Raw genomic sequence first — 25,043 nt, forward strand, 5'->3', positions numbered from 1 at the left:
ATATTCACTGTTTAGGAAGGTCAGTTTACATGCCAATTTTGATATAAAGCATGCCTCACCAAAAGGGTTCAAGCTTGGTTAAAAGCAATGGTGTGGGGCAGAGTCAAGTTGTAGGTTTCGTTAATTTGGAGAACATTTTACTTTTCAATACTCTTCCATCCACAAATTCAACATGTGATATGGGAAGGTGGTATGGAATCATGTAACTCAAGTTGTTGGTGTTAAGAAAACCAACAAAAATATTTACAGGGGAGAGGCCATTTCCTGGCAGCAAAGTTTATGCTTTATACGCAGAGGGTCTCTTGTTTAATATCTAGTAAATCAGCAAGAAGCATGGTTTATTGTATAAAACAATATCAAAACAATGGAAGGTCAAGGTATGTAAACAGATTTTCATATAGGATACAAAATGTTGAATTAATTGCGGATCAAACTGTTTCTTTAGTTCCAGCCCAAGCAGCAATGATTTACAGTACACACTTGTTCCTGCTACTGCCCACTTGCAAAATCTGGAGCAGACAGATAAAAGGCTAGATGAAATCTATGGGATATTGGCAGCTTATAACTAGAAGTACAGGTGGTGGATGTGGCAGTTTGTAGTCAATTAAGAGTCAGAGGTTGCTGCAAGCATGTTAAGTTCTCACCTTAAAGGCAGTTTACTTGCCCAAGTTCTTGGGCATCTGATGGACATTTCAGATGGCAAACTGGAGAACCACAATCTGATATTTGCCCTGTATCTGTTTGTGCATGTACTGTAGCTTCAAGGGATTTCAAGTGGCTGAGGTTTCTATATGAATACCAGTAGCTTAAAAGTAACGACACTCACATCACCCAGCATTTTGAAGGATGCAAATAAGAATGTAACAATGTATAACCCACTCTTAAAATTGTGACGGTTCCAAAGGGGTAGTTGTGTTAGTCTTTGGGATCAAAAATAACAAAGTCTTCTGGCACCTTATTGAATAGCTCATTTATTATGGTAGGGTTGCCATACATCCAGAATTTCCCAGACATAGCTGGGATTCAGCCTTCTGTAACAGTGCCCAGACAGAAATCACTTAAATTTCTGGAAAAAATATGGATGTTGGAAGTGTAGATGCGAATTTCCTTAAAAATAGCTCAAAAACTCAACAACTAAAAAAACAACAGCTCAACAACTTTTCTTTCCGGGTTTTCACTTTTTGAAATATGGTGACCCTATACTGTGACATAAGCCAGGGGTAGCCAACATGCCTCATCCCATCACCCCAGCCAGTGTGGCCAATGGTCAGGGATGGTGGAAGGTGTAACGCAGTAACACCTGAAAAAACACAACATCGTGCACTTTTGTGGACTTCAGTTCACTCCATCAGATGCATGAAGTGTTATCCAGAGTTATAGTCCTATAGACACATGATTTCATGTGGAGGAGGGTTGAAAGTAGTGCTCTTCTGCATTGCATTTCCTTCTAACCTCACTGTTTAGAATTCACTGCCACCACACGTAAACGCAGGATAACTATTCATGCAAAAATTGTGGTTCTTCCAACTGTGTTCTGGAAACCCTGGAATTCCTTGCAAAGTTGCTAGGCATTTGTAAGTAAGAATGAAACATCCACTGGTCCACTGCTACCAATGATGTTCAGGCACATACAGCTGCTGAGACATATGGGGTAAGTTCCAGGATGTACATTCAGTTCATGTTGGGTGACAGAGAAGCTCACTGTGAATGCACAGCTTAGTACAGAGGTATGGAATCTCGGGCTTGAATGGCATCCTCCAGATCTCTCTGTCCAACCTCGCAACTCTCCCAGGCCACAACTCATCACATCACATCAGCTTAGCATCCTTCAAGTACTTTTGCCTGGCATATGTCCTTGAATTGTCACAGTGCCTCTTGCTTGGAGAGATGTAGCTGGGCAGGTTGTTCAGGGTAGACACCTCCGAAATTAATGTGGCAGGAAAACAGCCTTCTGTGCAAAAGATGGAGGCACATTTGTTGCTCCACCCACTTTTCCTTATGACACGCCCTGTTCCTGGAATGCAGCTCCCAGATGGAAGGTGTCCTTTGGTCAGAAGAAGGTCCCCACCCAGCCTAGAACATGCCCTCAACCTCTAAAACATACAGAGACTCTTTCGTAGAATACCGACATGAACACTTTAATTATCTGTAATAGGCTTTCCGTGGTTCCATAATGCATTACATATGTCCAAAGTGATAAGACATATATTATCTCAGTAATCTTTACAACAGCTCTATAGTTACTTTATTTCTTGAAAGAACTGTATTGAATATTGTTACAGTCTCAGAAGGATCCTCAAGGCAATAAAAAGTATTTCTTTTTTATTATTATTATTATTTATTAAAGATTTTCTTGGTTTACAAAGTGTATATAATGTCTCTCGTATTTTTCCATAAAACATTTTACAGATCGATTTTAGTCGTTGAGACATTAGGGAGAGGGGGGGAAGGAAGTGGGTGGGAGGGTGGGGTGGGGAGATGATGTTTCTATTTTCCTTAATATATGTAGGAGTTGGTATCAGCGTCGCCTGTGTTGGTTCTCTGTTGTTTGCTTGTGTTTCTTTGGCAGTGAGAGGTCGCAATCAGTATAGGGTTTGATTGTTCATTTGTGGTTGGCTGTGGTGATCTTTGGTTTCCTTGGTTTCCTGTGTGAGTGGGGTGGGTGGATGTTTTGGGTCAAGTTATTGATTTGTATGCTGTTGGTAGATTTTTGTCATTGTCTTGTTGGGCTGTGTGTGCGATGAAGGGGGACCATACGGGGGTGGAGGTGTCTTCTTCTGTTTGTCCCCGTGCTAGTTTTAGGTTGCTGGTTAATTTTTCTAGTAGGGCTGTTTCCCATACTACTTGGTACCATTGGTCCATATTGACTCCTGATAAAAAGTATTTCTGTCACATACTGGAGACTGTGGGTTGTCATTCCCCTTGAGGCAGAGAGGCCAGATCTGATCCAGAAGGTATCTGACCCAAATTCAGAATTTTAGCCTCTTGGTGAGCCATAAAATCAATTAAAAGGGAGGCATGACATAGCACATACAATCAAGGCAAGGTGCAAGTTTGAATAAGGTACACAAGGTGAATAATTCACACAATGTGAATAAGGTACACCACGTGGAAACAGAAGTGACAGCTAATGCTGAATATCACTTTTTATTCCAGTTCCTTTGGTGCACAAGAACAGAAAACACTTCTCTCATGCAGTCTGTGCATACAGCAATACACACTGGTCATACTGTCATGTATGGCATTATTTGGTAGAGCCAGACATCAAGTAGCACTATATGAACTGACTTGCTTAGCCATTAAATACTTGGGTAATCCAATGAAACATTTGTAGTTTAGGAACTACTGTTGTTTATTAACACATCTGGTAAATTATGTATGTAGGAGAGCTTGTGGGTGATTCCCTAAACTTGACAATTCAGTATGCAAGAACCCTTTCAAACATTTCACCGTAGCAGAGTTCTTTAATGTACTGAATGACACTATTCCACATCTATTTTCATCTATCCTTCAATATCCAAAGGATTATGACAGCAGGCTTAGGATTAGGGTATCTTTCTGGCTGTCTGAGTTTGTTGACTTCCCTAGGATATACTGAGAGCCAGTTGCAACCTCTAATTCCCGTGAGCCAGATCAATTGATAAAATTGTGCATTAGTTCTATACCAGTGCCTGCTGCTTATTGTTGAAGGGATTTCCTTACAGTTAACTTGTTTTCCTTCACCCTCCATGTCAGAGAGTCGGTATTTAATGAATATATGGAACTGGACTCAGCACAAGAGATATGTCGTAAGCATTGCAAACAGAAATTTGACCCCAAACGTCCTTCATGAATTCTTAATTAACATAGACATAGTATTCCAATGCCGTTAAGACCTCTGTAACATTGTTCCTGAAAAGTACCGGTAAGTTTGGGAATGCTCCAGATTAAAACTGACAAGTTTTTTAAAAAAAACTATTTTTGTCATAGATCTTGGTGACTGGTGTGTGTGTGTGTGTGTGTGTGTGTGTGTGTGTAAGAAGAGAGTCCAAAAGCACACCGATATTACCTCACCTAGTGGCTGATGAATTTATCTTCCCCAGTAGGCCAAGTCCTTAGTCACTTTCACAGCCAACAGGTACCTAACTCAGAGCAACAGGACCAATCACCAGAGCCAGAAGGGCCTCTGTGTCCACAAACTCAGTGAGCTCTGAGGCATAGGGAGCAGCAGGAGGGGTGCTCTAGGAGGCTGAGGTAGGCAAGGGCCCACAGCCCAGCTCCCTAGCTGGCCAGGTGGGGCTTGCTGAAACAGGTGAGGGTCACATGGCTTGTCAAGCCCAGATGCTGCCATCAGCAGGCAAAGTACAAACGGGCAGCAGAGCCCATGTTGTGTCTGCTCAACTGCCCATGTTGATGGACCTTGGCTTGGATGCTCCCGGACCTCTACGGGACTGTGCTTCAGGATTGACTCTGGACTGTATCCTGACTGCTGGACTTCAGACCTGGCCTACTTGGATTGATCCCAGACTGCATTTCCTGACCTTTGGACTTTGCTTGCATAGACTGACCACTGGTCTTTGAACTTCATATACTGGCTAGCCATTAGGTAGGCCAGGGGTTCAGTACACAAACTCTCATCTCCTCATCAACACAAAGAAGCCTCTCTTTTCTGATTGTTCATATTTGTCAAAGTTGAAAATCCTGGTTCACAACAATATGTCGTGGTGAACTGTAGAAGAATAGCCCGTGCTCTTGAAGAGATGTGGGGCTACTGTTTCTGGCTGTATATCCAAAAAAAGTTATTTTGATCCCATACAATACTTTACTACACTATGCAACTATACCATACTGCACTACACTGAAATGTTTCTTTGTCCTTGGAACTTCCCATCACACTTGCCATCCTCTCCTGCCACACCAGTGTGGAGCGCCACACCCTTTGAAAACCACTGAACAATGACATTGTATGGTACGAAAAAATAATAATATACAGAATTGTATCCAAAGTACCTCCTGAGAAAATGGAAGGCACATGCAACTTCTATACACAACAACCTATTTCGGGATGGGGGGGGCAAGAAAGCCTGGTTGTGCCTGCAATTGAAAGCAGAAGAGAAAAATACATAAGCAGGTGGTCAAGTAGCTAAGCTGGCAGAATGTTTGGACAGCAACTGAATGGCTTGAATTCAATCATTGCTGAAGCCATTATTACCTCCTCTAACATACACAGCTGTATTGTGGTTATTTAACTTACTTAACAGCTATGTTAACTCACATCAGCCTTCAAAACAAATAGAAAGAGAGAAATAAACACATGAGCAATTAAACAGGCAACCCAGACTGGATCCCCAGGCAACACCACACTTTTAAAGTGAGCTTTTGTTATAATGATGCCATACACAATCCAAAATAATGCAAATTCTCATTTTCTACTGCATTGCCTACAAAGGCCTTTTGTTATGTTATTTAAAATATTAGTGGCACATTCTCATTCTCTCTCACTTTTCTGTTTTCTAAATAAAGCTGGCTGCCAACTCTATAAGCTTCCAGAAAGCCCTCTGAGCAACAACTTTGGGAGTCTGTTAAGCTCATGTGGTCGGTAAGCCAAAAATGAAGTCGAACATGGTTCTAGCCCAATGAGAAAGTCTTATTTCCCACACAAAAAATACCCAGTTGTCACCTGCCATTTAAAGTAAGCAGTTGAAGGCAGATAGTTACCACACTGAAGTTTTTATAACTTTGATACCAAGGTGGCTCTCAACAGATATGAACAGGAGTTTTAGCATTCACACATAATATAGAATCATATAATTGTCTAGTCCAACCCCTAGAAATCCAGAAATATCAACTTAAGCATCCATGACAGGTGGCCATCCAACCTCTGCTTATAAACCTCCAAGGAAGGAGAGTCCACTACCTTCCAAGTGCGTCTGTTCCACTGTCGAACAGCTCTTACTGTCAGAAAGTTTTTCCTGTTTAGTCGGAATCTCCTTTCTTGTAACTTGAAGCCATTTGTTCAGGTCCTACCCTCCAGAGCAGGAGAAAACAAGCATGCTCCATAGAACAGTGGTAGGGACAGTGGAGAGAAAATAAATTTAAATTGTGCAATGCATGACGGAAGTACTACACGTGGCTGCATGAAGACCACTAACCTAGAAGGTCATTAAGGTATGAAGTTACCTAGCTGCACCACAGAGGGCAGAATCACTTAGTCCTTGGGAGGCTGTTATTTCAAACCGTAGCGGCACTATTCTGAAGAAGAAGAAGAAGAAGAAGAAGAAGAAGAAGAAGAAGAAGAGTTTGGATTTGATATCCCGCTTTTCACTACCCGAAGGAGTCTCAAAGAGGCTAACATTCTCCTTTCCCTTCCTCCCCCACAACAAACACTCTGTGAGGTGAGTGGGGCTGAGAGACTTCAAAGAAGTGTGACTAGCCCAAGGTCACCCAGCAGCTGCATGTGGAGGAGCGGAGACACGAACCCGGTTCCCCAGATAACGAGTCTACCGCGGGGAAGGGCGGGGTATAAATAAAAATTTATTATTATTATTATTATTATTATTAACCACTACACCACTCTGATTTTCTGTTTCCCTACAACAAATGCATGCAATAGCGGATTCTCAATTTAACTGCATTTTGAAATCATATTTAAGAAGTTGACTGTTGTGCCGCTTCTAACTGCAACTTGTTTACTAATAGAGAGGGAAAAGAATGGCCCAAAGTTATTATTGCTGGCAAGAGTGCAAACTTCCCTCTACATTAATGGGAAAGGTAATAGCGACTTCATACAGCATTCAATCCTCCTGGGTATGGCTCATTAGACAAATTCAATAGAAAGTGACTACACATCGAAAATGCAACAGCAAAAACGACAATAAGAAAAATTTGGCGATTGGTATATTCACAGTAATGAAAGAATGCAAGAAATACGGTGTGCTGTTTAAATCAAATGTATATCAAGATATTTCCTATAATGTCGTTCTCCTCCTTCGGTCTGACACGTGGTGTCTTTCATTTGGTTTTGCATGGACCTTCTTTCCTGAAGTCTTCTATTTCAGAATGCATAGCATTGGTAATCTTTTTTTCAAGCCAAGTCACTCTTCTAAAAATAATCCATCTCCAACTGCATTCTTCATTTCATTCATAATCATGCTTAGTACTGGCCACTTTAAAATCAAGAGGAGGTAACCAAGCCAATACCATAGTGCACTACTATGTATTGGGACCACCTCTAAAGTAAGCATGCATTAAAGGCATTCTATTAGATACCCTTTAGAGATTGAAAGTTGCATGACAATGGCTAGTGGTGGAGCAATAAAACCACTAGCACATTTGCAAAGTAAAACCAGGGTCCGGAATGGTTTCAAATTGGATGGAGGACCGTGTGTTGAGATTCCTGCATTGCAGAGGGTTGAACTAGGTGAACTTTGGGGTGCCTTCCAACTCTACAATTATATGATTTTGGACCAGAGTAATCTAGTCCAACCCCCTGCAATGCAGGAATCTCAATATTCTGTCCAATTTGAAACCATCGAGGACCCTGCTTAGCTTTGCAAATAGGCTAGCAGTTTCATTGCTGCGCCACTAAAATTACTTTCGCATTTAACCACGCCACACTTGAGATTATCCAGGGATAAAAGTTGGTCTCTCCCTTGCCACCACCATCTGATCAAACTTTCTTATCTGATTGTGTATTTTCTCAGAAGTAAGCTGTGGGGTCTGGTGGCCATTGGGAGTATCAAGGCAGAAAGTAGGGAGACCAACAGCAAGCGGAGTCAGAGTCACAAAGACAGGCAGAGGCAACTAATTGTACTTTTGTCCCCAACCTGAGTTTTACAATAGGCAACAGCAGAGTGAGAAGGAGAAAGCAGATAGCCAGGGTCACCAGTTGTTGTTAGTAGAAGGTTGAAGTTGGTGGAGCAGTATCCCATTTGCCCCAGAGGACCAGTTTCCACTGGAAGTAAGTCCCATTATTGTAAATGAAACTTGCTCCCAGGAAACTAGGTTTACTACTGTCACATAAGAGAATTCTGAAATTGTAAGAATGGCAGTACAGCATTAGTTGTCATTATTTATCTTTCACAAAGACAAACCGCCACAAGTAAGTTTCATTTAAAAAGTCTTGCCTTTTATTTTAATTTTATGAGCACAACTGGCTGTGATTTCTACCCACTCTTGCTGCTGGTGGTGGCGGAACCGGTTTATGATTATCTTCATGAAAGAAAGGTCATTCTTTCACAGATAAAAAGTGTAACAGGGGGGAGGGGGTCATATCCTACTTTTAATCACTGTTTTCCAGATCCACTATTTTACATTCAACTTACACTGAATGCATACGTTTCTTCAGGAGGGAAACGTAACACTGAACCATTGTTAATATCTCATCGTATATCAAACACTCCATCCTCTGCTTAGATAGTATACCCACATCTTTACAAATTGACCGTAATGCTGCTTTTACATTTGCACCTGAGATACTGTCACCTCCATCAGCAAGAGGAATGGAGTTCAACTAAGTTCATATTTTCCCAGGTCTTAATCAATGATAATATCTTAGACTTTGTGTACACACTCCAAATTACTCTGCGTTCAATGCACTCCGAATACTGGTTTGGGAAGCAGTGTACACATGATGTTAACTACTATCCATATTTCATATGAAATATTGATGCATTTTCCCCAAACCAACTTCAATCCAAATTGAGAACAAGAACAACCTAGCTGTGTGTTTAAGCCAGCAATGTTGTACACAGCCTTCTTTTCAAGTAAGAAAACTAAAGTTGGCTTCCATGAAGCAAATATCAACCCACCCATAAAGAACCAAAATTCATCTCTCAGGTTTGCCGAGTTTGGAGGGGGAAATTGTTTTGTGTTGTCAAGGAATGAGAAAGAGGGAGGGAGGGCATTGCAACCGTGAGTCATTACCATGATCTTTACAAACACATCTGCAAATAACTCTTGACTACCATAAGACAGTGAAAGACTAAAGATGGACTCTTACATCTGTTTGTTTAGGGGGGAAAGAAGGGCAAATTACAGGCTGTGTCACAGGGATAATTCCCAATGATACCCTGCATCTCCAGCTTTCTACATCCAAATATCCACTAAGCCACACAAGAAACAATTAAGGAGTGTTTCCAACCACTTCTCTGCTCTCACACAACAGTTAGACTTTCTGAAATTAGCCTCTTAAAGGGTGAAGTGTTTTTAAAACAAAAACAACCCACAGACTACTATTAGGATATGGGCAGTTCCTTCCCTTGGGTGGGAAGCAGGTTTGGGAGATTTGAGAACAATATTATGGCTTGTTCTCCCCATCCCCACCTCAATGCATTGGCTTAGTTTCTCTCCTTTCTCCTCCTACTGTGGGCACTCTGCAATACTTCCAAAAAGGAAGGGATGTGGGCATGGCTAGCCCAAGACACTTTTCGGCCTGAGGCCCCCTCCTCCACCCCAATCCACATATAGTAGCTGACTGGACTGGCAGCTGAATCTTACTTCTACACTGCAGACTGGACAGCAGCTTCCACTGAATCTGAAGGCAGGACAATTGGGTGGTGTGGAGTGGTGGGAAAGGCGAACCCTGCTCTGTCCTCCAGCACCTCACCTTGACTGTGTGCGTCCGTCCCCACACCCCCGTTTCTGCTGCCTTTGGTAGCTACCTCACTCTGCCTAATGTTACAGGCAGCCTGGAAACTAAAAACAGTCTGTTTAGAGAAGTCTTAGATATGTTGTAAGCTGCCCAGAGTGGCTGGGGAAACCCAGCCAGATGGGCGGGGTATATATTATTACTATCATCATCATCAGAGGAATGCACCACCCAGAATTGTCTCAGGCCTCACTGAGTGTCTGCATGGCATAGCTTTCTGAAGTCAAACAAGACTGGTTTTAGCCATAGCTTGCGCAAGAGCAGTACATAGAATACTGTTTTAGGAAGAGGGGCTAAGTAGTCTGAGACAATCAATATGTGATTTCTCCCTTCAAGAGGACCATTGAATTTACCGGTATGTGGCCAGGTCAACAACATATACAACAAATGACCATTATTGTAAACAATGTATTAGGTAAGCATGCAACCAGTGTTCAAAACTCCCATTGTTCTAGGCGCATTTTGTGACAGGGACTTTCATTAGCACAAGACATTTCTGAGTTGTGGGCACAGTACTGCACCTAAGGTTTCAGATTAAAACTGTAGAGTGGAAGGAAAGGAGGGCCTTTTTCTGCCTCCCCACTTCCAGCTACTATCTGAAGACTGAAGAAGATACCCTCTTAAGAACATTAGGGTAGTGGGCAGGGGAAGGATTAGACCATGTGAAAAATGAACATGAATTTTAGCAGCAGTACCTTCATTATCAACTTTGTAATCTTGTTATAAAAAGTGCACCTAGACATTCTGTTGTTGCGCCCATAACCTAGGTTTAAGGTGCCATTTAGCTCCTAGATTTCACATCTCAGGTATTAACACTGCATGCAACAGGGCACAAGTTAAGCATGGATGTTATGTGTTTGTTTGTTTTTCCTATTTGGAGAAGTGCCACACAATCACCTTGCATAAGATGTCCTGGGAACACTAAGTGGCTTTGAAGAGCGGGGTATACAGTATGATTTAATGCTTGTGCTGTGCTGTGCACAAACCAGGAGAAAATAACAGCATGTAAAGTGGAATAGTTCATGCTGAAATGTCAAGTGTCCATTTTCTACATATGGAAAAAGGCTGTTCAACTTTTTGGGAACAAACTAAAGCCACATTGGTCCACCTAGTGAAAGATAACCATAAGTGGTATATTCATCGCTGGTTCATCACCTCATGCAAATTCAGTTCTGAAGGAATATGGCATAACCATATCTTTCTGCATTCCACAAACAGAAGTGCTGTGCTAGTGATACAGTTAACAGAGAAGATAGTAGCGGGTCAGGGATACGCATGCTAATTTCAAGTGGCAACTCTGAACAAACCGTAATTATACCTGACTAGGTAATATAAAGACAGGTTAAAAAAAAAAGGAACATTGACATACTACCTTGAGGTATTTTGTTTCCTGGATTCTATCTTATTGCTACACTGAAGGTATATGCACCCAGTATACCTTCAATAGGAAACTCTTTCTAATGAGACAGTGAAATACTGAGAAAAGAGCACTGCCCTGTAGCTTTTACATCATATATAAATTGAAAGTGCTCAACTGTTTCAGTGATTAAAGATTATTTGAAACAAAATAGAAAATTCTTTCCAGTAGCACCTTAGAGACCAACTGAGTTTGTTCTTGGTATGAGCTTTCGTGTGCATGCACACTTCTTCAGATACCAAAGATTATTTGGTCGTTCATGCCAACACCCACTAAGGACAAACATTTTAGTGTTGGTGCACTGAACAAACTTTAAATCAGGCAATCATAACTGTCTGCCACACCGAGAGAGCAGAATATTTTAACTCCTTGCCATCGTGCTAGTATGGTACATGGGAATAGGTTATTCCTATAAGGGATTTAATCCAATGAGTATATATGCGCTCAAATAGTTCAGCTGTGCGCTCAACACAATTAATATGTAATGTTAAACAAGTGTACCATATCTGTACGAAACACATTTATTTATTTATTTATTTATTTACGAGGCCCCTTCTCTGCCCTTCACCACAAGGTCCCAGGGCAGATTATAGCCATATAAGCATACAATATTAAAATCCAACAGAACAATTTAACTGAGGAATAAACATCAGACTATAGAGGTGGTATCACAGAAATCACAGAAATCTAAACAGTCAATGGGCATGGTAAAGAGGTGAACCTTCAGCAAATGACATGAAGATGAATGACACATGTCTAATTTAAGTACCACAATTTGAAAGCCCTCTTCCAGGCCATAATCTCCCATGCTTGCAAGGGTGGTGGAGCTACCAAGAGGGCACCACCTGAGATGAACTGTAAAAATAAACAGGCATACCCTCTTTCATACAAACACCTGTACATGTGTACAGACAGCTTGTACCTGTGTTCAGTATAACATGCGAACAAGCCTATATCATCTCTGGGTGATAGTTTTGTTTCTGTTTGGGCTCAGTGGAATCTCACAGAAGGTTGATAGGATACCTTGTGGCATGCATCTGCATATATTAGCTCCACATATCCCTTGTGTCACCCATTTCTTCCTTCGCTCTGCTATGTCCCCTTGCTGACTTGCTTAACAATATCAGCTTTAGAGAAGGAACAAGCTTTTCAGTGAAGATGTTCATGCATTCATCTGCAAGTCACTGAGTGAGGAGACATCAAGCAGCATCCCATGAATCCCAGCATTATGGAGGAAAAGATGCTAGGTAAGTTGCTTCTTGTGATAAGGTGGCTAGTTAAGACAACATGAAAAAGAAGCATATTTTCAGGATTACAGTATAAGCTACATCAGGCATAGGCAAACTCGGTCCTCCAGATGTTTTGAGACTACAATTCCCATCATCCCTGACCACTGGTCCTGTTAGTTGGGGATGATGGGAGTTGCAGTCTCAAAACATCGAGGGGGGGCGAATTTGCCTATGCCTGAGCTACATGGATGGCCCCTTACAGAAAATGATTCTGTCCAATTGATAATGCAGAGGTCCACATGGTGACTGTCAGGGTCAGGTGCCAGAAGAAAGTCAGCAATAACTAACAGTGTTAGTGAAGTTAACTCTTTATTCAAATTAACACATGGCTCAGGAGGCCAGGGCTAGTGAGCACAATAACTTTTCCTGGTAGATATTACACCAATGAGGTAGCTGTGAGAACTGAAGGCCCCCACTGTCCCACAGCTTTCCTCGTCCCTCGAGTCCTTCCCAAGCAATCTGAGACTCTGTTAATGCATCTGTACTTGCTCCACCCTCTTCATACCGCTTCTGGTTCTGGGAGACCCTCCTCTCCTGTTTCAGCTTCAGATTCTGGACTTCTCTCTTGCACAGCCTCTTCCTGCTCACTAAACGCTGTTACCTCTTCAGCTTCCAACACCTACCCCACCCCCGTCCTCTTATCCCTCTGACCACTCATTGTCATCCCACCACCAATCCCCTGGCTCTGGCCTTCTTCTCCTGGGGGTTGCCTTGGGGGTTTCCCAGCAGCTGTGCCTCCAACCATTCCCCTGCATCCAGGCAGTCCATGACATCAACTCTCTGAATAAAAAAAAAATGTTGCATGCAAATGTTCAATGCTGAAGTGTTACCTTGGCCATTGCTTCAACTTCTGACTCTTAAATTAAAAACTTAATTTATATATGTTTCTGTTCAACATTGAGATTTGAGGACTCCAGCTATGTTCTGGTGAAAGGAAATGATTATTCTATATGGTTTTATAAATCTTCACACATGGAATAGATGCTACTTGATCTGCCAACCTTTCAAGTCTAAAGCAAATTTGATGTAATTAACTGACTTATGGGCTGCATAACTGTTACAAAAAAATGGAAGAAGCAAAATGGGAGCCCCTGACAGTGCTTTCACTCCTGAGCCACGAACAGCAGCAGAGGGTAGGTACAAAACCGCTCACCATAATAATGATCACCTTAATACATAGTGACTGTGTGTAACACAATCTCTTAAAACCCTGCGAATTAACTCTTCTGTTAAGTCCTGAGTACCCATTTTAAAAGCACAGGACTGCCCTTATTGCAAGGCTGCCTGCCTTCCCCCTCCCCCAATCATAAGGGTTTTATCAGATATTAAGACTCATTTGCATAATGTAATAAAACTGAACAGTTCATGTTACATGTGCTATGCTATCATATTGTCAGGGTCATATTTTTTCATTACTTAGTATAATACTGCTCAATTTCTTGCGGAGATCAGATTTTATATCAAATTTGGTTCCATGTGCACTTTCCTTCCTATAAATAAACTATTTTGCATATTTTCAGTATATGATTTCACCATCAACAGAGAGAAGAGATGCTAGTCACTTTTTATATGGTACTTTTTACCAGAATTGCAATAACTTCCTTTTTATGATCTCACCAGAAGTTTCATTGAAAACTTTAAATACTTTGCACACGTTACATGACTTTCCAGTTGGGAACCTGGACAATATGAACCAATGGAGAGTTTGATACAGAACAATTTTCCCCACCATTGGAATAACGTCTATCCATATCATCATATCTATATATTTTTGTTGGTGTCAGACGATTTTAACTGTACGTATTTGCAAGTAAAACTGCATACTTTGTTTTGCTTAAAGCCACCAAGGAAGTAACATGAAACTGTCAGGGTATGAGAGCACCAGAAATGATCACTACTGGCAAAAGATTACACTTTAAAAATCAAGAAAATAACAGCACAACAGCAAAAAATGAACCAAGAGTCTCTCAATTTGCACTTTCAAAGACAGGGTCTGAGTAAACAGACAAGTCAGGAAAAGAGCCTGTTTAGCAAAGGGATGAGGAGTAAACATCCTATGATGGGAAGGTTGTCTCCTTTACAATTGTCTTCTGTAATGAGCAAAACAAGTGACCCAGTCGACCTGTGGCCATGGGTACTTTTTCTTGAGATTCTTCAATAACTAGAACTTCTATACTGAATAAGTAACATGACCGGCTGTATTTAAATTTCAGTGCATTAAAACATGAATCTAAATTCTGGATCAGCTGAAGTCCAAGGGAATCTGGGGGATATCACTTCCATTTGGCAAAATAAGCAGAGACAGATGAGTCTCTCATCACTTTTAATAGATAACAATTTAATCCTCTAATCTAAGAGAAGGCCATGCACAGCTCATAGGCTGAACAGCTCATAGGCTATATCCAGCCAGCCAAGGTTTCACCTTCTGCTTCCACAACAAAATCCAGCTTTTCCCATCGTCTGTGCCCATGGTGCTTAAAATCAAAACCAAAATTATTAAATGAGGCCCCAGGCCATTATCTTAGCTACCTCACCTCAGGTAAAAGAGAACAACCCACTGAACGAATCAAACAATGTGGAAACTAAATTAAAATGACATTGATTTCACATTGGCCAGCTCCAAATTCTTCTCCAGATACAACCAGGTGCCTCTACTGTTAATTTCAGGAAGAACACATTACACACTTGTTTCGCCCTATACATTTCAGGTTTGGCTAGTTGACTTTCAGCTAAAAGCCATGACTTACAAAATGTTCAGTGGCCATGTTCCATGTTAAAATTAGATTAATAAGTAGACTTCAGGAGAACCTGTTTAAAGTTAAGTTACCAATGGATAATAGTCTCTGAACTCATGTCACCTTTCAGTTTGCTGATATATTCAAGAAATGAATTGAGATTACAGTTTCCAGATTAATTTTGTGGACATCTTTCATGGGCTGAGTTCCATACCAGACACACTGAGCAGAATCATGGGGGGACGAGGATTAAGTTCAATACACACTCTAAAGGGCAACAACTCTACAGTGTTAGCCCCCTTGGACATGCAAAATTCAAATGATGGTGTTTGATGTAAGCTCTAACTGAGCTGCAGGAACCTTAAAATGGCTCGGTACATCATTGTAGTCAAATTGTTAGGGTAAAAAAATGCTATGATTTTAGCTTGGAGAGTTAGCAGACTAATAGCCAAACTGTACACATGTTTAAGGTCAATGTTGCTCATTTGCAGGTAAGTGTGCATAGAACAGCAAACTTAACTACAATTCTTATTTACCTGGGAGAAAGCTGGACTGAAAATAAATTGGTCATAATTTGGGCAGGGGTTGTTCATAGTTACATACACAGTAATACAGGAATCATATGTTTACTCATAGGTATGTCCCAGTGTGTTCAAAGGAATTTACTCCTAGTGAATGAGTTTAGGATTGCAACCTAAGGCTGAATCTGTATACCGGTATGTGTTTATTTAGAATTAAGACCCATTGAACACACTGGGGCTTCAGTATATAGTAACAGGGCTGTAATCCTAGGCAGAGTTACTTAAACACATATTTAAGCCAGGTTGCATGGCTGCCATATGCACTCTTATTATGAAGCTAAGTTCCATAAAGTCTAGAAGAACTCCATTTTGGAAGCTGCTGTCTAATGCTTACTACTGTATTTGGGAAGAAGCCCCACTGCGTTCAGGAGGACATTACTTCTGAGCAAAAATACGCACAGTATCAGGCTGTACACCAAGCAGGCAGCAAAAGCCTACTGAAAATCATGAACCCTTCATATTAATAAAATAAAATACAGCTCTTAGGTTTGCATGTAATAAGGGAGTTAGCAGTACTTCCCATCACACACATGTTATCATTTCCCTGCACTTGCTGCTCTTCACCTCTCATGATTCTTGTGGGTTTGCTTCAACAGCAATTCATTTTTAAGGTGATGAAAGAAAAGCCAGTTGCCTGTCTGGTGACTAACTGCGCTAATGAAGAGGTGCCTAAGGCCTCTTTCTGGCAAATGTTCAGGCAATACACCAAAGCGATCACTGACTCAACATTGAAGCCATTCATAAGCCAGCACGTGTACTCCACTCAGCCAGTGACAATTGCCTGGTACATTCTCCGTGTAGCACAGTGGCATATGCTGAAAGCAATTCAAGAAACAGAACCAAATATTTAGATCAGGAAAGGGCATGTTCAAAGGGTTGTTTTCTTTCTTCAGGAAAGGCCATGTTGTATTTCTCCTGAGATCACAAGAATAATAGCTTAGCCACACTGTCACACCTTTTCCACTTCGACAGAGAGGAAGCAGACAACCAGAGCACAATACGAAGTTCGCTAGGGAGAGACATCTTTCAAGGAAAATCTTATGGTCCAGCAACTCTAGGTTGGCAATTCAGATTGCAATTGTGTGTGTGTGTGTTCCTTCCCATGAAATAACAAACTGTAGCAGTCAGATTGTTCTTTGTGTATGGAAAGTCTGTTTCAGTTGGGAGGGGGACCCTTCCAAAGTGTTTTAAAAAAGCAAGCAAATCTTATAGCTTGAAATACTTGACCAATAATATCCCACATGCCATTCCAGGAAATACCAAAGTGGCTTTTCAATCCATGTGCATAGCTCAGTGTGTGTATTTTCCCCTCAAAGATCAATGAGAGGACTAATCAATATCCAGCAGCCCAGCTGTGACTGGGTACATAAAGAAGTCAAGAAAATAAATCCCATCAATGATCTGTATAATTTAACATTTGGGTCAGAGAGCAGCATCTGGGATAATTTCCAAATGGAGCAGTTGCATGGCATGCGTCCTGGCTCCCGTGCTAATGGTTAAATACAGAGAGATCTCACACACACATATACAGAACGTCTTTGGATTCCAGCTGGATTTTTCGTTACATCTGCAATTCAGCATGCAGGCATAACTCAAGATCAGAGCGAGCAACATTCTTGCCATGCCCTTCACCTGTAAAGCCAATCAAAGCAGCTGCTATTGGGGTGAACTAGTCAGCAACTACGAAACAAAACAATAAGCAATTCTTCATCACTTTGTCTATCAGCTGAAGAGACCCTGCAATCTCATCTCCAAAGCAGAGGCGGGCAAAATAACCCCATCGCCCATTGGCAACTGCTATCCAAAACCCAGAGCAGGGAAGATACCCTTGATGTTCACATCATTTAGAAAGTAAATTTAAAATGAGGCACAATGTACAAAATAATTAATATCACTGGCTTAACATTTGTTTTCTTTAAAAAGGAAAGCTTGCTATATGACTGGCTGGAATTAATAGCCCCAAGTAGTATCAGAAGAATCTGGTATAAGTGACTGGAAGAAGAGAGAAAATGCGAGCTTTAAATAGTCAGTTGAGGCAAGGGTGTGTGTGTGTATAAGGAGAGAGGAAAATCAGAAGAAAGCCTACATGCCGCTGTTGGGAGGCGGGGTGAAGGGAAAGATGCGAAATTCCACATTCATCAGTCAACATCTAACGTCCTTTGTTGTTCACCTTTTGTAAAGAGGATGGAAGCAGCCTTTCCTCCTCCAACAGGATCGCAAGTTCCCTAACTGACAATACACCACCCTGTCTGTTTCCTTGGGCAATCCAAACACTTTTGTACTCCATTAAACCCGAGAACAAAAACACCACTACTGGAAGTAGGTTACTATCTAGATTAAAACAAAAACACTCCTCGGCCAACCCCAACACACACACACACACACACCACATTCAGCAGCGCACTGATGCCTCTCGCAATCTACACGAAAGATGGCAGCAGTTTTTAGCCTGTCTTTAAATCCTATGCCAAAATACACATTTTCGCACAATCGAGAGCTTGCTTAGTCTGCTTTTCTTTTCTTTTCCTTTTTTATCCAGAACGCCGAGAGGACTGAGGAACCCTTTTTTTTTTTGAACGATGCTGCTTGCTTAATTGGATACATTGTTTGAATATCGCGTTGCATGCAGACTCTTTAAAGAAGCCACTTACTCTTCTTACGAGCAATGGTCGTCAATTATTTTTTTAAAGAATAAGATAGATATCCAATCCTTCCCCGCCCCCTTTGCTCCACATTTTCAAAACCACAAAAAGTGTCACAAAAAGGGGAGGGGGGGTGACAGAGAGATGTTGAAGGATGAGGAACGGGAAGAGAATGGATCTCATGCAATGATGGTCTTTCACTCGCACCAAACAGCAGCATCCGACTGGAAAGTAAACAGACCGATGCACGAATTGCCAAGATCAAGGTTGGAGGGAGCAAAAGAGTGCACGGTGGGTGCGAAGGATGGGTGCCTCGCCTTCTCCTTTCCGACTCGCCCCCTTCGGAGCAGCAAGCAAGACCCGGAGAGGGCAAAGCGAGGACAACCCGAAGGGCGCCAAATGAGGTCTCCTGAGGGGAGCTCTCCTCACTCACCCACTCCGTATTTCTCGTGCTCGGTGGGAATCCACATGCTCCAAAAAGTGAAGGCGGCTCTCGGTCCCTCTTGGCCAAACAATAACAGGAGGAACAGCAGCCGCGGCTCCCCTCCGCCTCAGAGCAGCTGCAGCGACCGCCAAGCGGCGAGCCCACTTTGCCCGGCGGCCAGCGCTCCCGCTCGCTTGTGTGCGCCTCAGCTCCGCTCCTCAGGCGACCGCGGAGAAGTCATTGTTCTGATTGACGGAGCCCAGCTCGCGCTCTGGGAAAGCCGCCGCGAGCCCCGCCCCCTTGCCCCGCCTTCCCCTCTCGTTCTCCTCTTTCTCAACCCCCCGCCCCCCGCCATGAATTTTCAATTGCATGATGGGAAGTGTAGTCTTTCCAGAAAGCCACGCCTCCCGTTCCGCGCCGTGTGTTCTCGGGCAGAGCCCGCGGCCGAAACAAAAGACGGGGCCCGGCGCTCCCGACATCCCTTGCGTCGTCGACGACGACGAGGGGCGGTGGGAAGGGGCGCTTCGTCCCCTCCCATTGGCCCAGCCCGGTGGAATCCCCCGCGTGCCTGCGTAGCCACGCCGCGCGATATCCTCTCGGCTGCAGGCCGTGGCCATGGCAACTCCCCGAGGCTCGGCGGAACGGGCGAGGAAGAGCGGTGAGTTCCGGCGACCACGTTACAGCCGGTGGCTGCTTCATACGCTGTGTGCCGACGTGACACTTGAGCCGTTTCCGTTGTATCATTAGAATGGTAGAGTTGGAAGGGAGCCACGAGGGTCATCTAGTCCAACCCCCTCCAATGCAGGAATGTTTTGCCCAGCGTGGAGCTGTTGGCCAGCTAGATCGTCACAGAGAGCGGGCTCTTTCTATATAGCTTTTCACCCAAATATATTTCTGAACCCTACAAGGGCAGGTAAATCAGATCTCTGGCTAGTCTCTGCACAGTGCCTGAAGGATTCAGGTTGTTACTCTGTGCACGCACTTGGAGTAGCTCCACCAATCACAGTGTGAAGTGTTTGGGAGTCAGTTCGCAAAGGACTGTGTTGTCAAGCTGCAGTTTCCTGAATGCTTGGGAGAAAACCCTGTTGAATGCCATCAGTCTTCCTTCTGAATAAACTTGTACTGTCAGGTGTATTTGGGGATGCTATGCCCAAGCTGTTGCAACAGAAAGGTGATGAATGTTATTTCTTTTTGCCGTGTATTCTACTTTGCTTGCAGTTGCGTTCCATCCTTGAAAGGCACATGCCTGTTTTTGCCGGTCTCACCAATGAAGATATAACGTTGGAACCGTATGTGCATGAGTTGAAGTAAAGAGATGACTGGAAGGGAAATGGCTGGAAACAATTCCAGGATGAGCAAGTATTTTCTACAAACATACGGCATGTGTTTATCGAACACAACGCCAGCTTTGTCAGAAATTGGTTTAGCTTGCAGTGGCACATGCTTCAGATTCTTGAAGTAAATGGGTAAAAGGTGTCCTGGATGACAAAATTTGGTGTTACTGAATCATAAGTATGCATCCCTGATATGGCCAGTTGGTCTACAAAGTGCTTATGCAGTTACTCCTGTCGCACTTTCCTGCAGATTTTTGTAAAAGGCCATGCCACTAGCTCTGAAGCCTCAGGAAGATATAATCCCATTCTGTAATGAAAGTCATCATAAGGAAAGAACTGGAACAGACTGCAAGACTTCAGTATGCCCACAGATCCTTGAGGTGCATCATTTCAGTGTGCTTTGATGTTCATTCCTTGAAGAGTAGTTTTTGTGTTCCATCTCTCTTCTTTTCAGGGCACTTGTTCTCCTAGTAATCTCTAGATCTTGCTACCCTTTCCCACTGTGCTTCTGGGGAATACTGCTCCTGTGTCTGATTGTAATCAATCTGGCAATGTGGTAGGGAAGCAGAAGAAAACAATCTGCTAGTGAATATTTACATAATAGAGGTGTATAACAGCACTGTTACAGCAGCTCAGTTCTATCATAGGTGAACACAAAAAAAGGGTTTGAATTATTTCTATGCCACTCTATATATTTTTTTGGGGGGGGACTTCTAATTTACAGCATATTTATGTTATCTGTTTATAAATATTTATAAAACTACTCCCTCATAAAATGTCATGGCATTGTACAATAATATATACAAGCACACTAAACAATAACATATCAAGAGAATTATACAAAATAACAACTATTACTACTTCTGCTACTGTTTCCTTTTGGAAAAAGCTAAACTGAATAGACCTATCATTATAAAAGGTCTTCAAGAGAGACTTGAAAGTTAGTAGGAAGGATCTGCTGAAAGGGCATTCCACCGCATGAGACCAAAAACACTGAATGCCCATGTTCTAGTTGAAGCCATCTGAAATGCAATGCAGAACTATCAGCACTCCTCTGGATAATCTCAGTGGTAAAGCTGGGCTTATAAGGGCTCAGGCAGTCCTTAAGATGTCCTGGATCCAAGTTCAGGTCTTTGTATACAAGAACCTTGTAGGAAAACCATCACCAATAAGGTTATGCCAGTGGAATGTCATCTGATGTTTAAGGAGTCAGTGTGATAATTAAATGGATGGTGACATGCCTTCGGTCAGAGAAATCTGGATTCAAATCCCCATTCTGCTGTTAAGTTCACTGAGTGGCTTTTGACATTCTAACCCTAACTTGTCTTAGAGCTGATTTAGTGGTGACAAATGTGTCCTGTGAGCCAGAAAGTCATCAGTTGAAACCTTGTCTCAGCCATGAACTCACTAAGTGGCTTCAGGCAAGCTACCATTCTCTTTCATACTCTCCATCTCCTTACACACATCTTGCATCTCACCATCTTAAGTTTGTTGTGAAGATAAGAAGTAATGTATGTTTGCACATACTGACTGGGACTGATGGGACTTGTTGTACAAAACAACTGGAAAGACAGGTTGGCAAAAGTAGAGAGGTGCCCAGGTGTTGATCCATTTCATACTTCAGCAGTGTTAAGGCCTGAGTAAATTCATTGAAAGCTCTCAGATTCCAAAGCCTTCTTCTTCCTCTGCCATAAAGGACCCTTAGGAATACCTGGTCTTGGCTGTGCTTCCAGCTAACATTGCAATTTAGGATGTTTCCGGTCTTGTGACTTTTCAAAATTGTCTTTAGGAGTAAAAACAATGTCTTCCCTACTAAAAAACCTTAGCAGGTGTTTTAGGCACAATCTTTTAGTGCAGTTCCGTTAGAAGGGTAATGATTACAAGCAGAAGTGATTATGTCTGAAATAGCTTTTCTAATTAAATTCCAAGCTCCAGTTATTATCACTACCAAAATTGGGTTTCTTAAAATAGTAGATGTTAATTATACTGAATTAAAATCATGCGAATAAATCTTTATCGTACAAGTAAAACCTTTTAAAGTTATTATCTGATAACTGTACTAAGTGTTATGGATGGTTGGAAGCAAGAGCGTCTAGTATCTAACAAATGGGGAGGAAAACAAGCTTCCTCCACCCAATCCTTTCCTATATAATATCATATGCATAGGTTTCAGACATCTCTACTTGGGTTTTATGTCCATTATATTTGACTTGCACAAGAACAACAACAACACCCATGAATTAGCATTTGTCCCTGCTCCTGCTTTTCTTACAATTATCTAGAATTGTGAAGTAACTACCAAATAATAAGACATCACCTTTGTTGCAGCATAGTTAGGAGTGGCATTTTATTTTATTTTAAAAAAACTTACGCCCTGCTACAGGGAAGTAGTATTAAAAGTGTGCATGCTCCACCAAGATACGTAGCCCCAGAAACAACAGGAATATAGTCTGGAGGTAACGATCATACCCAAGCTCTGGGAGGAATACCTTTCATTGCCTACAGACTGCCACCCAATCTTAAACAACAACTCACCCACAATAATATTACAACCAGACTTAACACAGACACTGGCACTGGAGCCTGCAATTAACCCAGATGCCAACTTTGCTGCCACATACACCCGGACAACACCATTACTCATTATACATGACAAAGCTATTTTTAACCTTCTCATCCCTTGCTTTTTCCTGTAAGACCAATTGCAGTCGTTAACAGTCGTCAACAGGTTTACCACAGCTATCAACCTATCACCCCTTCCCACCACCCTTCTGAGTCATACCCCTCCCCACCCTCTCACTTTATATAAGGGTCTGGTGACTTCTGTTTCAGTGTATCTGAAGAAATGTGCATGCACACGAAAGCTCATACCAAGAACAAACTTAGTTGGTCTCTAAGGTGCTACTGGAAGGATTATTTATTTATTTATTTTTTACTGAACTCAGATAATGTTTTTTGCCTGCCTGGGTGGAGATTAGAGGTGTATATGTGAGTAGGTACCGAAACGTGCAAAGGTGAAACTTGCAACCACTGCTCTATCCACTTCTGTTGCTGGTTCTGTCACTACTGGCATGTAGCCCTCAGAAGATGTCGTGGACAGGATGGGTGCAGAGCACTGGTGGAAGGCACCAGCCAGGGAACCCCCAGGGGGAGAAAGCTCAGAGCCAGCCAGTTGGTGGTGGGTTGAGCATGAGTGGTCACAAGGAGAAGGAGCAGACCAGGAGGTGGAGGTGTCAGAGGCAAAAGCGATGACAGGGTCTCGTGAAAAGGAAATGGCCGCGGCAGAGCACAGTTCAGACTCTGAGGCAGAAGCCGGGGAGTCTCCCCCTTCTGCTGTGACCAGCTTGCCTCCCCGCTGGTCTCCTAGAACACGCAGAGAAATGAAATGATTGTGCCTGAGGCTGCTTGAGAAAGTCTCTGAAGAGGAGGAGTCCTAGTGGGCACCTTCAGTCCTCGCAGCTGCTTCATTGGGACAAGACCTCCCAGAAAGAGTTGATGGGGAAGCAATCCTAGGAGGTGACCTCAACCTAAATATGAAAGGCATATCCCTGAAGAACACTCACCCTACAACCACATGGGCAACCTTCCTCAAACCCCCCGCCCCCAGCAGATAGGGACTCCTACAAGCTACTAAAAATTGTAAAAAAACAGGGGCCTCTGTGACATCTGGGGTGAGCAAAACCCAGGAGACAACAGCCATACATTCCATTCCAGACGCCATGGTACAGTGTCCAGACTGGACAGCATTCTGCTCACACAGGGTCTGATCCCTTCAGTGGAATCACCACTAGGCTAGAGTAGTGGTTTGTTCCCTTGAATAAATAATTAACTTCAGTGACCTCAGTTGATTTATTGTTTTGCTGCTGACCTACATCTGACTCCAGCTCTGGCAAAGTGTTGCTCAGAAGGGAGAGAGAGCTCAGTTGGTAGAGCACGAGACTCTCAATCTCAGGGTCATGGATTCTAGCCCCACGTTGGGTGAAAGATTCCTGCATTGCAGGGAGTTGGACTAGATGATCCTTGTGGCCCCTTTACAACTCTCATGATTTTATGAATTCATCTTATTCAGGAATGTAGCCCTCAAGATGTGGAAGATGCCCCACTGCTCCTTTAAAGCCTTATATGGCTTGGTCCTTGGCTGGTGCTTCTCCTACAATACATGAACCTTCTTGCACACTGAGGTCATCTCCAGAGGGCCTTTTCTAGCGCCTTTGAAGGGTACTTGAGTGACACTAGACAAAGCAGCATTTCAGCTGTTGTGCCCTGTTTCCGGAATGCTCTCCTGGAAGGCTTGCCTGAAAATCTAGTGATTTTCAGCACCCAGGAGACAACCCAGGCTCTTTAAGGGCAGTACTGTAAACAAGATGATATCTGTGGAATTGGGACCTTAAAAAAAAAGTAAATAGGTGCAGGAGAGCCCTGATCCAGACACAGAGGCTTTTGCTGTGTTTCTGATCCAGATTGCCCATGCCCCTTGCATCTGAAAGCTCCCCCCCACCACCACCAATGTAGATAGCAGGCATGGGAAGTGAAATCTGGAGCAAGACTTGTGTGTGTGTATGTGTGTGTGTGAGAGAGAGAGCTATTTGCACACGCACCACACATCACCCCACAAACTATGGTCCCAGTCTGAAGCAGGAGCTGCTGTTTGGCTTTTAGAAAGTCATTTACACAAATGCTAATTGCATGAATGGAGTCTCATCTGGTTTGGCCCTTAAATATGTCTTGTGCTGATTTTTAATTTTGCTGCTGGTTGGTTGGTTGGTTTTTTTTACTGCTTTTCTCTCGTATCGTAGTGTTGGTGTTATTGTTTCTAATATTACCGTAAGCCGCACTGGGAGTGCTAGCACTGAAGGTTGGCTTGTCTAAACACATGTGACATTCAAGGAGCTTATGGAGAATTCCTGAATGACTCTCATACATTACTATTATCATTATTGTTGGTTGTTGTTGTTGGTTGTTTGTTTGCTTCGCGATTGCCTTGAGGATTTTT

General features: G+C 42.6%; 2 protein-coding genes across 2 annotated transcripts in view; one reads left to right on the top strand and one right to left on the bottom strand.

Moving 5' to 3' along the window:
• DOCK4 (dedicator of cytokinesis 4) overlaps nt 1–18,997 on the bottom strand; it is a 231,248-nt gene extending 212,251 nt beyond the window's left edge. The window contains 1 exon segment of the mRNA XM_033162667.1: nt 18,726–18,997. Within this exon segment, the coding sequence (XP_033018558.1) occupies nt 18,726–18,762 (37 nt within the window). The 5' untranslated portion in view covers nt 18,763–18,997.
• A 204-nt stretch (nt 18,998–19,201) lies between these two features.
• Nucleotides 19,202–25,043, top strand: part of ZNF277 (zinc finger protein 277) — a 38,192-nt gene continuing 32,350 nt past the window's right edge. The window contains exon 1 of the mRNA XM_033162301.1: nt 19,202–19,374. Within this exon, the coding sequence (XP_033018192.1) occupies nt 19,332–19,374 (43 nt within the window). The 5' untranslated portion in view covers nt 19,202–19,331. The remainder of the gene's footprint in view (nt 19,375–25,043) is intronic.

The sequence above is a fragment of the Lacerta agilis genome, chromosome 10 (genome assembly GCF_009819535.1).
Source record: "Lacerta agilis isolate rLacAgi1 chromosome 10, rLacAgi1.pri, whole genome shotgun sequence".
NCBI lineage: Eukaryota > Metazoa > Chordata > Lepidosauria > Squamata > Lacertidae > Lacerta > Lacerta agilis.